At 47.3% G+C, this 16,477-nt stretch overlaps 5 protein-coding genes across 5 annotated transcripts; 3 read left to right on the top strand and 2 right to left on the bottom strand.

Moving 5' to 3' along the window:
• Nucleotides 1-117: 117 nt before the first annotated feature.
• On the bottom strand, nt 118-3,814 carry LACBIDRAFT_335822 (uncharacterized protein; the record flags this gene model as incomplete). The annotated part of the gene is made up of 39 exons (XM_001890718.1): nt 118-125; nt 182-385; nt 441-486; nt 546-581; nt 670-672; nt 722-733; nt 771-773; nt 837-839; nt 898-900; nt 968-970; nt 1,030-1,032; nt 1,097-1,099; nt 1,156-1,158; nt 1,226-1,228; nt 1,296-1,298; nt 1,363-1,365; nt 1,433-1,435; nt 1,503-1,505; nt 1,573-1,575; nt 1,643-1,645; nt 1,713-1,715; nt 1,783-1,785; nt 1,852-1,854; nt 1,922-1,924; nt 1,992-1,994; nt 2,061-2,063; nt 2,130-2,132; nt 2,199-2,201; nt 2,269-2,271; nt 2,339-2,341; nt 2,409-2,411; nt 2,479-2,481; nt 2,541-2,543; nt 2,600-2,673; nt 2,991-3,131; nt 3,185-3,267; nt 3,319-3,500; nt 3,537-3,569; nt 3,626-3,814. 39 exons carry the CDS (start codon nt 3,812-3,814, stop codon nt 118-120), a joined length of 1,092 nt encoding a protein of 363 aa, XP_001890753.1.
• Nucleotides 3,815-4,663: 849 nt separating this feature from the next.
• Nucleotides 4,664-5,203, top strand: LACBIDRAFT_242018 (uncharacterized protein; the record flags this gene model as incomplete). The annotated part of the gene is made up of 1 exon (XM_001890722.1): nt 4,664-5,203. One exon carries the CDS (start codon nt 4,664-4,666, stop codon nt 5,201-5,203), a length of 540 nt encoding a protein of 179 aa, XP_001890757.1.
• Nucleotides 5,204-5,245: 42 nt separating this feature from the next.
• On the top strand, nt 5,246-7,192 carry LACBIDRAFT_298829 (uncharacterized protein; the record flags this gene model as incomplete). Its single annotated transcript, XM_001890721.1, has 2 exons — nt 5,246-5,633; nt 5,694-7,192. 2 exons carry the CDS (start codon nt 5,246-5,248, stop codon nt 7,190-7,192), a joined length of 1,887 nt encoding a protein of 628 aa, XP_001890756.1.
• Nucleotides 7,193-7,344: 152 nt separating this feature from the next.
• LACBIDRAFT_298828 (uncharacterized protein) lies at nt 7,345-7,521 on the top strand (the record flags this gene model as incomplete). Its single annotated transcript, XM_001890720.1, has 1 exon — nt 7,345-7,521. One exon carries the CDS (start codon nt 7,345-7,347, stop codon nt 7,519-7,521), a length of 177 nt encoding a protein of 58 aa, XP_001890755.1.
• A 7,381-nt stretch (nt 7,522-14,902) lies between these two features.
• On the bottom strand, nt 14,903-16,279 carry LACBIDRAFT_298826 (uncharacterized protein; the record flags this gene model as incomplete). Its single annotated transcript, XM_001890717.1, has 1 exon — nt 14,903-16,279. One exon carries the CDS (start codon nt 16,277-16,279, stop codon nt 14,903-14,905), a length of 1,377 nt encoding a protein of 458 aa, XP_001890752.1.
• Between the last annotated feature and the right edge of the window lie 198 nt (nt 16,280-16,477).

Genomic DNA, 16,477 nt, shown 5'->3' with positions numbered 1-16,477 from the left:
TAAATGACACAATCTGGCTTTTGAAAACAATGGGTAATGGCACATCATAATGGTGGGAAATAGAGACATGTATGATTTATGGCATTTATCAAGATCTGGAAAAATGATGTGAAATGTTTATAAAACTAAATCAAATGAATCAGAGAAAGACATTGGAAGACTTGGAAGATTAGAAACTCACCAAGACAATTTTTTAGAGCAATCTTTACAAGTGCATGTTTTTTATCCTTCATTTGAAGATGAGAGGCCTCCTGAATTGCAGTTTCAATTTTTGCTATGTCAGCAACCAAGTTGAACTTTTGAATGGCTGATTTGAAGGGGGCAGAAGATGCTGAAGGGTTCTGATTCCATAGAAAATATGAGTGCTCTGCGATGATAGCTGTGGCTGAGCAGCAAAATAGTAGTTACAATAAAGTGGTCAGAAATAATAATACACATACCAATACATAGAAGGGCAATGTCCTTAGAGGTTTTTGTATAGTCAATCTACATAGAATTATATTGTGATCAGAATAGTGAATGGCATTTACACAGTACAGACTTACAAAAGGCCAGTCTGTATAACTGAGGACATCCTCCACCTAGAAATAGTGATTGATTCAGTGAATTGTTATTTTCAAAAAAAAAATTAAAAAAATTAAAAATGGGAAGAGAAAATAAAATGCTTACAGCCTATTTGAAGAAGTAAAGCAGCATAAGTTTTCAGAGAAATGCAACTCACAATCTCAGGATTCTTAGCAAAATAAAAGGTGAAGAAGGGTGAGACTTACACGCTATGTAAAACATGGGCAATGCTCTTGTCAGCAATAAGTAGGAAGGGCCAGATGCCAACGTACATCCTGTTCAAAGCCCAGGACATCTTGTCAGCAACAAGCAGGAAGTGCCAGCCTGACTTACAAACTACTCAAAACCCAGAGCACACTCTTGTCAGCAACAAGCAGGAAGTGCCAGCTAGATGCTGACTTACAACCTGTTAAAAACCCAGAGTGTAAGCAACAAGCAGGAAGGGCCAGCCAGATGCTGACTTACAGCCTGTTTAAAACCCAGAGTATGGTCTTGTCAACAAGCAGAAAAGGCCAGTCAGATGCTGACTTACACCCTGTTCAAACCCTCCTGTCAGCACAAGCAGGAAGGGCCAGCCAGATGCTGACTTACATTCTGTTGAAAACCCAGAGCATACTCTTGTCAACAACAAACAGGAATAGCCAGCCACATGCTGACTTACGAACTGTTCAAAACCCAGAGCATGGTCTTGTTAGCAACAAGCCAAAAGGGCCAGCCAGATGCTCACTTACAGCCTGTTGAAACCCCAGAGCATGGTCTTGTCAACAAGCAGGAATGGCCAGTCAGATGCTGACTTACAGCCTGTTCCAAATTCAGAGCACGTTCTTGTCAGCAACAAGGAGGAAGGGACAGCCAGATGCTGACTTACATCCTGCTCAAAACCCAGAGCATGCTCTTGTCAGGAACAAGCAGAAAGGGCTGCCCAGATGCTGACTTACATCCTGTTGAACACCCAGAGCATGCTCTTGTCAGCAACAAGCAGGAAGGGCCAGCCAGATGCTGACTTACATCCTGTTCAAAACCCAGACCATGGTCTTGTCAGCAACAAGCAGGAACAGCCAACCAGATGCTGACTTACAACCTGTTCAAAACCCAGAGCATGGTCTTGTCAGCAACAAGCAGGAATGGCCAGCCAGATGCTGACTTACATCCTGTTCAAAACCCAGAGCATACTCTTGTCAGCAACAAGCAGGAATGGCCAGGCAGATGCTGACTTACAACCTGTTCAAAACCCAGAGCATGGTCTTGTCAGCAACAAGCAGGAAGGGCCAGCAGATGCTAACTTACATACTGTTCAAAAACCCAGACCATGCTCTTGTCAGCAACAAGCAGGAAGGGCCAGCAGATGCACACTTACATCCTGTTCAAAATCCAGAGCATAGTCTTGTCAGCAACAAGCAGGAATGGCCAGCCAGATGCTGACTTACAGCCTGTTTAAAACCCAGAGCATGCTCTTGTCAGCAACAAGCAGGAAGGCCAGGCAGATGCTAACTTACAACCTGTTCAAAAACGAGACCATGGTCTTGTCAGCAACAAGCAGGAAGGGCCAGCAGATGCTAACTTACATACTGTTCAAAAACGAGAGCATGCTCTTGTCAGCAACAAGCCGGAAGGGCCAGCAGATGCTAACTTACAACCTGTTCAAAACCCAGACCATGTTCTTGTCAGAAACAAGCAGGAAGGGCCAGCCAGTTGCACACTTACATCCTGTTCAAAACCCAGACCATGCTCTTGTCAGCAACAAACAGGAAGGGCCAGCCAAATGCTGACTTACAAACTGTTCAAAATCCAGAGCATGGTCTTGTCAGCAACAAGCAAGAAGGGCCAGCCAGATGCTGACTTACAAACTGTTGAAAACCCAGAGCATACTCTTGTCAACATCAGAGGATGAACCCAAAAAAAAAATCCACTTACATTCTGTTTATAAAGCACATTCTTGTTAGCATCTACTTGAGACCAGCTGGATATTAGCTTACTTTCTGTTTAAATATATCATTTCATTGTACAGTTGAATAGTCAAGTTAGTTTCACATACCATATGTGGAAAATACTGCAATATATTCTCAATGATCTCCCTCCACTCTCTCTTTCTTTCAAACAATGTCCAAGCTGGAAATATGAATCTATTATTCTGGGTAAGAAACAATTTAGCTTCATATAATTAGACATGAAACAAATACCTCATAATTGCATATTCAATTGACAGAGATATATTATTTTTCTGCACTGTAAGAAACAGCTGTAAAATTGTATTATCATCTGAGAGAGTAGCTGCTGTCTTCCTCAGCAGTTCACTGCAGTCACTTGTGGAATTATGCATGTCTGTTAAATGCAATTAATTTGTAGACTATAAATAAATGAATTTGCCACACCTCGAAAATACACATGTTCCTTGGGGGGGTACTGTTGCATATAGAGTTGCTGACCAAAACTGTTTTGAAACCTGGCAATTGATTCCTCTGGAGCTTTTATTACAGCATCTTCAATACTCATTCCACCATTAACCAATTGTTTTATTGTTTGGTCATCAAGCATGTCTGCTTTTGTAAACAAGACAATAACAGGGACTGCACACAAAATGAAAATGTTACATTCAAGAGATTATCAATAGTTTACACACCTCCACCAGTCCCTGACTGATCAAAGAAATTTAACTCTGCTCTTGTAATTGGTCTGGCTTCATCATTGATTGGGATGCAGTACCTATACAGGATGTATTCAGATGCACTTTAATGTTAATGCTCAGTCACTTACCAAATTACATGCAGATGATCCCTGATGTTTTTTTTGGTTGAACATTTTTGTATAAAGTTCTTAACTTTATCCAGCTCAGATGTTCTGCCTGCTTCGAAGCCATGTGAGTCATGAAAGACAAATTCCCTATTACTCTCGAATATCATTTCATTCTCAATGTCATGCTCCCCTCTCTGCCACACCTTCAGTAAAAATAATAGGACTGTAAATCCACATACCCATGCAGTTGCATTGAGCTCGGACAAGTCAATCTATCCACATCAATAATGATAGATGATGATGTCTAGGACTCTAGAACATGGAATACCTCATGACCCTCCCGATTGAAAATTTTCGGCTGTTCTGTTGCATTGCAAACTCGCTGGAGGATGGTTGTCTTTCCCGCATTGGCGCGGCCAATGATAAGGACACGATAATGCTTGATGAGCGCTCGAACATTTCGTGCTCGTCTTCGTTGTCTTTCTACTTCTTGGAAATCGGTATTGGAAAGAGACATTTGTCGCCCGGATGCCTGAGATGGTGGAAGTGGTGAAGAATCAAGATAAGCGCAGCGGTGGGCAGTGTATTGTTTGCTTATGCTGGGTCAGCCACAGGTGTGACGTCACTTGAGCGTAACCATCGTTCACTTCTGGCCTCGCCGTTGATACAGCTTTATTCTCATAGGGATTTCCAATATGTACACACATCGTTGACTGCTCAACTGAGCTTTTCAAGCCTCAATCTGACCACGACGATCGTGAAAGCATGCTTTGACCCAACGGCGAGGGAGAGGGAAGTACAAATTTAAACTCCAGGTTAACAAGTTTTCCACAGTCCAGGTGAATGCTCCTTCGAGTCGCCATTCAAGCTCCAGCAATGGCGTGAGTTCGCCACAGACTAATCTCTACGGCAGCGGGCTTATTTCCACGACACCATTTTCCTACATTGAGACTCGAATTACGGTAGCTGAAAACCTAGAAGGTTGAAAGTGGCTCTGATACTCAAGGCGCGAACTGAAATGGAAAAGCGTCATTGTCAACTGGAGTACTACATATCCGATGTAATGTCCGAGTCGGGCCAACACCTCGAGGCCCCAAGTTGAGTCGGGATGAGGAGTTTTCATGGTACTCTGATAGTGAGGTTGGTGGATTGACTCGACCGTAAACTTGAAACGGAAAACGGGCTATGATACGCGCGCTGAGTCTTCTCATTCACAGCCTACTCGAGGAAGGGTAGTTGTCTGTCGGATTTTATCGAGCAAATAACTAACCTGTAGCTTGGATACGGTGACTTGTAATCCGACCGTCGACTACGTGTTTTTCTGGAAGACCAACGAAAAGCAGTGAGTGCGATATTTTCCGTTTGTATGGGAAGGGATGTTGATGGGAATGATAGTGGTTGGGCATCGCAATGGTACCCATCACCTTTCACCGTAAAGGTGAAGCTGGAAGAAGAAGGCGGGGAGGAAGAGGTCACGTTTGCCTCTGCCGAGCACTGGATGATGGTGCAGAAAGCGTTGCTGTTTGGAGACTACGGCAAGGCACGTGAGATTTTGGGTGTAGAGGGCGTATCATCGAGCGACATGGCGCACGTCAAAGCGCTAGGTCGGCAAGTGAGCGGGTTCGACGAGGAAAAGTGGGTAGATGCGCGGCAGGACATTGTGCTTCAAGGGAACATGCACAAATTCGAGCAAAACGGCGAGTTGCTTGAGAAATTGATGGATACGGGGGATAAGAAGATTGTAGAAGCGAGTCCTAGAGATCGGATATGGGGTATTGGCTTTGGCGAGAAGAACGCGTTGAATCAACGGGAACGGTGGGGATTTAATTTATTGGGAATTGCATTGGAGGAGACGAGGAGGAAATTAAATAAGGGAAGCGTGGGAAAGGAGGGGCATGAAGCGTAAAATGTAAAATAGAAACAGAAATCATCATCATCATCTCAACAAATGCTGCACACGCAGCCACTCTCATACGCTCAGCGCGCAAAGAACGCTCAGAACAAGTCAAATCATGGCGACGACAGTCCACCCACTTCACCCACTTTGGCTGTCAAAGCTCTCTCCATCGTCGCAGCTCAGAAGGACACGACCATCGTGAACTTTTGGAGTCAAAGGAAAGAGAAGATGGCGGCGGCTGCTGCAGCTGCTGCAACCCATCCTAATCCTCAGCAACAACTACGAAAGACCGTTCCATCACGCGACAACACCACCACTAACGGCGTCGATACGAATACCTGGCCAGAGGTCGGCAAGGTTCTCGAATCTGCGAGTGGCACGACGACGGATGAACAACAGGAAAGGGAGAAGGAAAACGTGTCACATACCCCAAGGAAAAGTACTTCATTTTGCTTTCCTATCGATCGTTCTCTCGTAATAACTTGAAAATCCACAACAGCGAAATGGGTTCCTATACCCCCAGAAGAGCTCCAAGCAGCTGCAGACGCACTCCGAGTAAAATCAGCAAAATCTTCTCGCTCCAATTCACGGAGTAACAACAAACGAAACACCACCAACGCCAATGCCAATGGATCAACCCAGAACCAGAACCAGAACCAATCAGGGCGCCAATCGACGCCAGCAAGCACATCTCACTCACGCGTGAACAGCCGCTCTGCGAGCGTCCATTCCAGTCCTCACTTGTTTGCCCGTGGTCGGCGATTGCCTGATGATCAGGATCACTCCGTCCCTCCCGTACCGACTCTCAATGGAACCAATGCAAATGGCGGTGGTATGAAAGCGATAACAACAACGAAAGACGACGCGTATAGACCGTATCAACCACAGCCTTACCTACCCTCCCCTATCACCATTACGAGGAACACATCAACGGGCTCACCGACGTACCCGTACCCGTACCCTCACCCGAATTACCCTGGGCCTGCGTTTGAGTATCCTTCAGCTGGCTCTTCGACGATACCTACGCCACACACGATGCCCGTGCCACAGCCTTATTGGTTCCATCCCAATCCCAACCCATCTTCGGGGCAACATAGTCCGAATTACCCACCACAAGGGATGTATTCGATGCCTCAGCCACATGCAAGTGGGAGGAAACCACCTGAACATGCAGCACCTGTCGTTGTGTACGGGTACGATGTTTCAACACCTGGGAATGGGAAGAAGGCGATGAGAGGGGCGGGTCCGGTGGTGTTTGGTTCGATTGCGAGTGCGCAAGAGGTTACGCCTAGTCCGAGTCCTGGACCTTCTATGCCTGTGCCTGTGAATGTGCCTGTACCTGTGAATGGGGGGTTGGCGATTGATGAGTTGGGTGTTAGGAGGATAACGACGAGGCATGGTGGTGTTGAGCAAAGGGGTGTATTGAATGGCGTGGGCAAGTGGGAGTTTGGGACTACGGGGTTGACGTCGACGACGGGGTTGGATGATCATCAGCCTCAAGAGGAGAAGCTCGAGGATAACAACGTCCCACTCAAAACAAACACGAATGGGATCGCAGAGAGTAAACCTTCCTCGGGGTCTGTATCCCCGCTCGTTGGACTTGGAGTAGGGTTGGATGCGTTTTCGGTTAAATATTTTGTGTTTGGGTTTGTGTTTGGGTTGAGGAGGGCGAATGTTTCTGGCGTTGGAGGAGGGGTGATGAAGATGATGAGGGTGGGGAAAGGGAGCGGGGAGGTTGGCTATAAACTGTTGGAATCAACCCAAGCGATCGCGAACAAGCACCCCGAATCAACCCAATTCGTATTGGTATCGATCAACCAACGGCAAGAAAGATCATCGCAATGCTCATCTTCTCAACCAGCTCAACAACCCCTTCAAGCTCCCAGCCTTCAAGTTCCTTTTAACATGGCTATGAAGCAGAGGCTCCCCAACGAGGTTATGAGCGTGGTACTTCGCGCCCTCTATAACAGTTACCGTCACCTCTCCCTGCGCATCTGAAGCATCTGTTTCGACGTTTGAAGGTGCCGATAGCACCTCTACATCTGACGTGAGCGCAACCCCTTCTGCGCTGGGATTCCCAAAATCGTCAATCCCAAGCCTGCGTTGTCGGATTTTCCAGAATATGCATGGTTAAAAGGCTTCCTTGCATTATGCCTGCTATTGCGAATGTTATCCAGCCTAGGGGAGGGAGGGGACGTACTGGTCCAATTCGTCCCAGGTTTATAATTCCCAACGAAAGATCGCAATCAGCATCGAACAGACAAAAGAACGAGAGGGGACCGTACCTCAACGCAATACTCAACACCATCAACACGGCCTTAGAATAAGCATCATCAGTATGCTAAGCGCGCCAACCACCTTAGCTTTGTATGTGTAGTTGAGGGGCGTATTGGACGGCTGCGAGGAGGGCTGAGCTTACGTCTAAAAAGGTGGCCCATGAGGGTAACTGTGTCGGGAGCGAGTTGGGGAGGAGGTGGTGGCGAGGAGGAACCAGGTTACGAATGATACGAGGATGTTAGTGTGGGTAAAAGGGGTGTGTTAGGGAGGAAAGGAGCAGGGGAAAGAAAACGCATAGGTCCACGCAAGCAGCACTGTGTATGTTATCATACTACGTGATATACTTGGCTGTGATTTTGTGCGACTGCGAACCGATCATCTTTCGTTCAACTCCTAATTTGGATGCTCAAGCGCTCAAGCCTCAAGGTGACAGGACTTGAGGCTGTCCAAACGTGGGTTGTCCAGAGCCAACGCCGTCACTGCATGTTCAACGACTCCGAGAAGTTCGTCGTGTCTGGAGGTACCTTTTCAGTTGTTCAAGGAGATTCCATTACATATGGGGGGCAACATGCGGGTGGAATTCAAGGTGAGATCCATCTCGTCCTATTCGACTCGGACTGACTCTTTTTTTGCATCAGGGTTGAAAGTACTTTATGACAACATCGCGGCGGGCGCGATGCACAACTCCAAAGAGCGTCGTGACTCTCCCAAATGCCATCCCGACACTCGGAAAGCAGTATTAAGCGATATCACCAGTTGGATTTCGGATCACAAGAAGAAAACTTGTATCCTCTGGCTGAGAGCTCCAGCAGGCTCAGGAAAATCAGCCATTTTGCAACAAATAGCAGAAAACTTTCATAATTCTGGGGGATTGTCTGCAAGCTTCTTCTTTTCTCGGACAGCTACGAAGAGAAACAGGGAGACCTTCCTTATCGCCACTCTCGCTTCCCAACTCGCGACTTCGATCCCAGCCACTAAACCACTCATCGCAGGAGCGATTGAGCGAGATCCGTCTATCTTCGACCGCGTCCTCTCTGAACAGATGGACCGTCTCGTGGTTTACCCGCTGGTGTATGCTTCACTCCATCCTGAGGGCGGCGACCCACCGTGGCCAACGTTGCTTGTCATAGACGGGCTCGATGAGTGTAATGGAGGAGAGAATCAGGCTGAAATTCTTCATGTCCTCAGGATAGCCCTTTTACAGCTGAGGTCTTCTTTACCAAGACTTTACCTGCTGATCGCGAGCAGGCCGGAGCCAGCCATTGTCGCATTTTTCGACCACGAACTCTTGGATATCACTCACCGTATACTTCTCGACGACACTTACAATCCCGATCTCGACATCGCGACATTTCTTCGAAGCAGCTTTGCTGACATATTCCGTCGACGCCATGCTCACTTCCCTTGTATGTCGTCCCTCCCGCAGCCGTGGCCTCCAGAACATGTTATCTCTTTCCTTGTCCAAAAATCATCTGGCCAATTCATCTTTGCTGCGACGGTGATCAGATTCATAGATGTTGATCGTAAAATTCCAACCGCCCAGCTTCAGCTTATACTCGACGTCTGTGGATCAGTGGATTCATCTAATTTTGCAACTAACCCTTTCGCTCTACTCGACGAGCTCTATAGCTATGTTTTGAACTCTAGCGAAGTAACAGAGAAGGCTATTTTTATACTTGGGGTTATTTTCTACCTACATACCAATCAAAGGCCGACTCTTGAATTCCTTCAGGTGATTCTCCAACTCAAACCCGAGGATATTACAATGATCTTTTGGGACTTGCACTCCATCGTTCACATCCCTGTTTCTGACAACGATCCTATTCGCTTCTACCATGCGTCCCTTCGGGATTTTCTTGTGGATCGACATAGGTCGCATAACCTATACATTGATGGATCCAAAATTCAATTCTTCCTTCTCAAAATGTGTATTCAAACTCTCACCGATTTTCATGGTGGATGCACCCGGGAAAGAACAGACATTGCATTGAAGTACAGCATGAACTATTGGGTAACCCATTATGATTACGGTGATGAACTGGATCCTGGCACTTTGGATAAGATTCTGGAAGAATACGATCTAGAAACGTGGCTACCTTTGGATAATTCGGCCTCTTTCGATGCCTTTATATCGTGGTGGAATGGTTTTGCACTAATGCGGGGCCGCTTCCATAGGCGAGTGAGTGTATTCATTTACCTGGTTTAACTCATGATGCTCCATTCTGACAGTCTTCGTCTAGTGTAGTCCAGAATGCTCAGCTTTATGTTCTCGATACACGTCGGTCCTTGATCGGTACCTTGTTCACCGATTCCAGGAACATAAACTCCCCGCCGTTGTAGCGGCACTCATGTGGTTGACATTACTGAGTCCCATAGAACGTCCACCATCGCGCTGGGGGGGCAATAAATTGATACTCCAAGAGGCCGCGTGGTTTTGGAACGTCCGAACACAAACGGACGAAAAAATTCAGTTCCTTTACTTGCTCATGGGTTTTCTCTCCAATCATAGGCGATCTGGTAACCTTTTTGTTGGGAGTGCTATCTCGATTACCCATTTTGCTCAGGTCTGTGCACAGAGGGTGTGGAGAGGCATTTTGGTTCTGGACCACCCGTTTGGTTCGGAAAATTGGATGTGTGTTCATTTCGCAATCCCTAATGCGCTGTTACATAACATGTGAGATAGGTTGTTCGTTCATTTGTGTGACGTGATGGACCTCTTAATTCGTGGTCATGCTCCTGATGGGAAGAGCTCCAAGCCCGCTGATAAGGCGGTTATTCAGAATATCAAGGTTAGGCAAACTCCGATTTTTTTGAGCCTTGGTCCGCTGAATCATAATATCTTCATTCATCACACGCAGATGCGCATGGACGACATAAAGGATCTTGTGAAATTTGTCGAAGCCAGTGCGACTGAGGATCAGAAAGAATCATTTGAAAGCCAATTGTTGCGCTGGAGAAATACCGAAATGGTCAGATGTCCCTTCGTCTTCAGTGTTGCCTGCGCCAACTGACATATCTATTTCAGGTACTTTCCGGGGAACAATCACTCCCAGACGAAGTTAGGACACCAGGTCGTGTAAAACACCTTGCAACCTTCCTGTGGGAAAAAGGCTTCTTTCGCAGACTGTGGAACTCTGCTTGAAGCTAGTGTCTCTCTGTTATGGTACTCCTCATACCATGACATTTGCATGAGTTCAGAGTCTGATGTGACTGGCTTTGTGAGTTATATGCAGATGTTAGTAAAGGTGCAGCCAAGTGACTGGCCTTGACTCTTCTTGACCCAACCTTGCTCATTCCATGTGCCAGCCATACTGATTCCATCAGGAAAAACCCAAGTTGCAAATTTGTAGTGATTTGTGTTAATGAGAGGTGAAAACTTCAAATTAGCGCGATTAGTGCCGATAAGTATGATTAGTGAAATTATATGCAATTAAACAGGTTCTGAGTTATTGAGTGCTTATTACATGCTTATTTTTACTTTTTAAGCACTGTCAAGCAGTTTTGCGCACACATTTGCAAGAGTAAGTTGAGAGTAAGTTGTGATTAGCACGTATTAAGTGAGTGATAAGCATGCTTTAAGTCATATTTGTAACCAAGGGGGGTACACAATTTTAATTTAATATATCATGCTGATTTTTTTTGTAAGGCCACTATGGCGGGACTAACTAACCAGTGTGCGAATAAATTACCATATATAGGTATGGTGTTGCACAATCCTTGGTAAGTGTGATTGACCTCTGCAAAAGCGCTCTTACAGTAAGGTCACAGGGTAGCCGATAAATGGTCAAGTCTTTTGACCAGACCCTAATCTTCAAGTGGAGGAGCTGGCTGGCAGCTCCGTAATAATACACAGGTCGTCGATGTATACTACAAATGTAATAGTTATCATAGTTAAATAAAAAAGGGATGAGGTGGGAGGGTCTTGAAAAAGTGCTCGTGTATGGTGCTGATCTGTACTAGATGATCAGCCAAACTCTTTTGATGTTGAAGAGGGGATCGGCGGCGCCGAGGAAGCGGGATTCTCACCGTGCAAGATAATAGTCTTTATATTGTTGAAGAGGGAAAGGCGGCGCCTAAGACTATTATAGAAGGGAGATGAGAATTCGTCCTGTAGGGGAGAAGCACGTCGTGCTTACCTGGGTGTCTCACAAGTGCGGTGATGGCAACGCAGAGGAGGGACCCAGGGTTATATACCTCTCTGCGAGCCATAGCACCTGACTCAGCGTCGCTATTGAATAGCACTGAGCCATGGCGGCACGACGAGAGGCATTACTCAGACTGAATAAAGATGAGTAAGTGGGCTGCGGCGATGCCGCTGATGAATTCGGCGAGGCCGAATTCAAAGGAGCTGGGCCCAGAGGCCTCCGAAAATGCTCCCCTCCCTTGGAACCCGCATTTACGTCGACCTCTGCAAAAGCGCTCTTACAGTAAGGTCACGGGGTAGCCGATAAATGGTCAAGTCTTTTGACCAGACCCTAATCTTCAAGTGGAGGAGCTGGCAGCTATAAATCGTGTAGATGGTGTGTGTGGGGGATGGTGGAGGTAGAAAAGATAATGGCGAAAGCACTTGAAGATACCGTGAAAAGGTTAGAGATGATTATGGAAACGTATTGCTGCAAGCTGTTGCTCGGCGCGTATGGTGGGATTGTCACGTATATAGATTTTCCACGCTTGGGAGGACCAACGGCCAAGCACTTGAATGACAGACTCGGAGACCCCAAGGCTGGCGTAATAAGTGGCGGCTCCAACGCGTGGAGAGTGCCTGCCGAAATCCCTATCGAGGAGCGTGAAGAATTTTCGGTCGAACCAGGAGCGTGTGGGAATCGATCCGTTGGCGCAAATGAATAGAGCAGGGCGGGCACCATGCAGGCGGTCGCGGTGTGTTACGTAGTCGCGCATAAGTACGATTGGATCAGCGGCGTCGTGATGAGTGAAGAGGATGTCTGTACCATGATAGAATGGGTCTCCTTTGTGGTAAGGGAGACGATATTGCATGCGGTTGTTCGGGAATGATAGAGACGCACGCTTGATTACTTTACGCCAATCCCATTGATCCCTATCATTTTTCCAAACTAATTCACCCAATCGATGGCATCCGTAAAAGCAACATGAGAGAATAGTGGCGAATAGAAGGTCGTCGTAGTCGCGTGTTGTACGTGCAACATGCAGAAATGCTTCAAGGTGGGAGAGGCGGAGCGGTTGTTTTCGGCGAATAGGGTCAGCACGGATTTTCTTCGATCCACGTATGGTAGATTGGACAAGGGGATGAGCTCGATTGGTGTCAAATTCAGGGTAGATGTCTTTGAGAAAATGTCGCGCGCCTGACAGATATTTTGGGCCTGAGGCGATGTATTTTGATGTATAAGCGATGTATCGCGCCAAGGTCTGTGGAGTAGGGGTGAGAGGTAACGAGAACTTGAGGCAAAAAGAGATGTAGTCCCGGGCGCCAGTAGCATAGCCCTTGACCGTGCTTATTTCAATGGAGTTAATTTGAAGATGTAAGGCACGATCGTCGACGGACTCGAGCGACATTGGGGGGCAGACAGTCCGTTTATGAGCGGACTGCCCACCCAGGAGGCCTAAAAGGACTTCCTCCATCGCGCCGGCAGGAGATCACGAGGCGGATCGAAAAGGCGGACGCGGATGGATGGAAATTTTCGATGAAATTCATCGAAAAGAAGGCATGATAATAAATCCGCCTTAATGTTTTGTTTCCCCTCAATATGCCGTACACGCAAGTCGACTCCAGAGCGAAGAATGACCTGCGCAACACCGAGAAGTACCCCGTTATGCATAGGTTGAGTAGCAGATAAACTGTTGAAGACTCCAACGGAGTCGAGGCTATCCGTAAATATCAAAAGTCGAGATGGGGGATGTGCAAAATTGGATGCGACATAGTGAATCGCAGAAAGGATGGCGAGCAACTCGAGGAAGAAAATGTCGACCTTGTCAGCATTTGAGGTTTGGGAGTGGATTCGGTAGACGAAGCCTTCATTGTTGTATGTGAAAGCGAAAGCGTCTGAGAGATTGGCGTCAGTCCATATGGTGAGGTCAGCATGGGAATCGTCCCAAAACCCGCTGTCAATGAAGCGGACACCAATAGCTTTAGGAATGGTGTCTGCAAGCCATGACAGATCAGAGCGGATAGTGCTATTGATGAAGATGGGAGGATTGCGAGTTTTACCACTGGTTTTACGGTAGAGCTCTGATAACGCTGGTCTTCCCCAGGGTAAGACATTCAAAACCCAGTTCAAATGACCACCGAGACGCTGCCAATCACGAAGGCGAGGTTGTCAGTTGGGGGTAGCTAGGAAGAGATGGATTTTTGTGACGACATTTTCGATTGACTCGGGAGTTAAGGTGATTGTTCCACGATTGATGTCGACAAAGAATCCAATTATCTTCAAAACCTCCCCGTGATCTTGCTTCTTGTCATCAAAGGGGCACGATATATTCTCCCAGAGTAGTAGTAGCTGTACTTGGCGGTAAGGTCAGAGACGGCCATGGTAGGAAAGTAGGTTATTATCATAGTCCCATCCGAAGAAGTCGTCCATATAAACATGTAAGCCATCGACACTGAATTTATATATGGCGAGCCAGCAAATGAGACTAGAAACGGCACACCAACAACGTGGAGAAGCTCGATTTCCAAAGACGAGTCGCCGAACAATGTAAAGTTGTCCGTCGACCGTCACAATTTGCCGTAACTGCCAGATGGGGTGTGCTGGTAAATTAAGAAAGGCGGACGCGACGTCTGATTTAAAAAGGATAAGGCGTCGGCCAGGGTTTTCCGCTCGAGCTTCTCGCAAGGCTTGGCCAAAAGGGTGCATGTCATCATATTTGACATGAGCTTCAGAGCGAGGTATGAAGTCGTTCAATCCCGAATTTTTGTGATCAGTAACAACGCGGGGTTTTTCGTTCTGCCAGACAACGAACATTGGGGAAAATTTCATATTTGGAAGGAGAGATGATAGGGGTAACGCCTTAGACCATCTGTCTGCTGCTAACTCTTTATCACGAAAGAGCCGGATGGCGTCAAGGTCAATATCTTCGGAAGCATAGTTTCCGGAGATGTCGGAGAGTTCATCTCGCCACTCCCCTTCATCAAAAGGCCAAAATCCAATGCGAAGACCATTCATGACAGATTTGACGAAAGGTTGATTGGGATGATCACGTAGTAGGTATTCGAATTGGTCAACATCAAATGGGGTGTCTACCTTGATGAAATCACACATTGCATCAAGGGTAGCTTGAATGGATGGATCATTTGTGAGATGTGGTGGGGGAGAAGGTAATGGGAGAGCTGTCTCCGTGTCAAGAGCTGAGGGCGACGATTGTTTATTATTACTATCGGACCATACATAGCGTCGACGGAAATGAGGAGGGTCAATAATAGATTGATTTGTTCGTTTTGCAGCACTGGGTAATGTTCTAGGCCCTTCCCGCGCTGCTGTTTCCGCCCTCTGGGTAGCGAGCGCTATATCCCTTTCCGCTGCGAGCTTCGAGAGAAGAGTTGCACGACTCTTTTTCTCGTGCTTGGTGTCTCCCCCCACATTCACAACAGATGCCATGCCTGCGCCGATTGACACACGGGTCAGAACATATCCCCTGGTTCCAGTTTTGGCATGGCACTGCTGCACGTTTGGCTGGAGCGTCGAAAGAGTGATCAGCCATTTCACGCTTTCGAAACATTTGCGCGAGGAGAGGCAGATGAAGTCGGCTACGGTCATCCATGCGATATGGATTTCGTGCATAACGATCTCGAGCTTCAATATCAAATTGGATGGCGACGGAAGGATCGAACGGAGCCGCGCGGAAAAGGTCGATAACCATGTCACAATAACTCTGAAGCTCTTCTTGACGGTGGGGGAAGAGGAGTGTGACGCTGGATTTCCACGCGGTAAAAACCCTAATCCATTCAGCTTCTTGCTTAATAGGCTTTTTCGCAGAATACTGGTCCTTTCGAACCAGCGCGTAACCCCCAGCAAAGTCCTTGGCCTCATCTTCATGACTATACCCTCGATCCATCGACGCGTAAAGTTTCTCAAGGTTGACATACTGGTCCTGGATAATGTTACGCCATATAGTACGTGGGATTGGATCGACGAGTGGTTGTAGTTGCATGAGGTCAATAAGGGGGTCAATAGCTTTGTCCGAAGCATACGCTTGTCGCAATTTCCACGTGGTTTGAAGGTGAGTGTCATTGAGCGCATGTTCAGAGAGGGAGGAAAGGTGAGGAGCTGCGGCAAGGACAGAGGCCGGGATGGAAGACCCAGAAGATGAGGGACGACCGTCGAGGAGCCTAACGATGTCGTCGAAAGAAAAGGAGTCTTTGCGTGATGCAGACAGTGAGCGTAGCTGTTCCAACTTGGCTCGCAGCAGGCTCCACTCAATGTCCTCTGTAACGCTCGTCGCCGGTTGCTGCCCACCTCGAGATCCTTGAAGAAGTTGATCTCGTTTGTCCCGAAATTCAGCAACCTCTTCAGCTGAAAGACCGGAAGGAGTGGCTTCACGAGAGGGATGGCGAGATGGATGGCAAGAATTGTTCGAAGAGGAGTGGGTCTGGGACGGCTGAGTAGCTGATGAAGCTTGAGACGGCTGAGCCTGGCCCCTGCGGGAACTTTGTTGGCGTAGCCGTTGCTCCAATTGTTGAACGTAGTCGGATCCCTCGAGTGACGATGCACCAAGCTCCCTGAGTCTCTTCTCAAAGTCCTCCACTGCAGCTCGTCCTTCCACAACATCCTCCAGAGCCTTCTGACAGGCTGCCGCCTTTTGCTGAATTGCTTGAGCATTTCCATCGTCCGTCATTGTCTTCGTTTATGAGATATAGATGGCGGGACGCGTAGATTTCTTGAAAAAGTGCTCGTGTATGGTGCTGATCTGTACTAGATGATCAGCCAAACTCTTTTGATGTTGAAGAGGGGATCGGCGGCGCCGAGGAAGCGGGATTCTCACCGTGCAAGATAATAGTCTTTATATTGTAGAAGAGGGAAAGGCGGCGCCTAA

Source organism: Laccaria bicolor, genomic scaffold (genome assembly GCF_000143565.1).
Source record: "Laccaria bicolor S238N-H82 LACBIscaffold_157 genomic scaffold, whole genome shotgun sequence".
Classification (NCBI taxonomy): domain Eukaryota; kingdom Fungi; phylum Basidiomycota; class Agaricomycetes; order Agaricales; family Hydnangiaceae; genus Laccaria; species Laccaria bicolor.
Note: the sequence above shows the minus strand (reverse complement) of the source record. Positions and strands in the feature narration are given on the sequence as shown.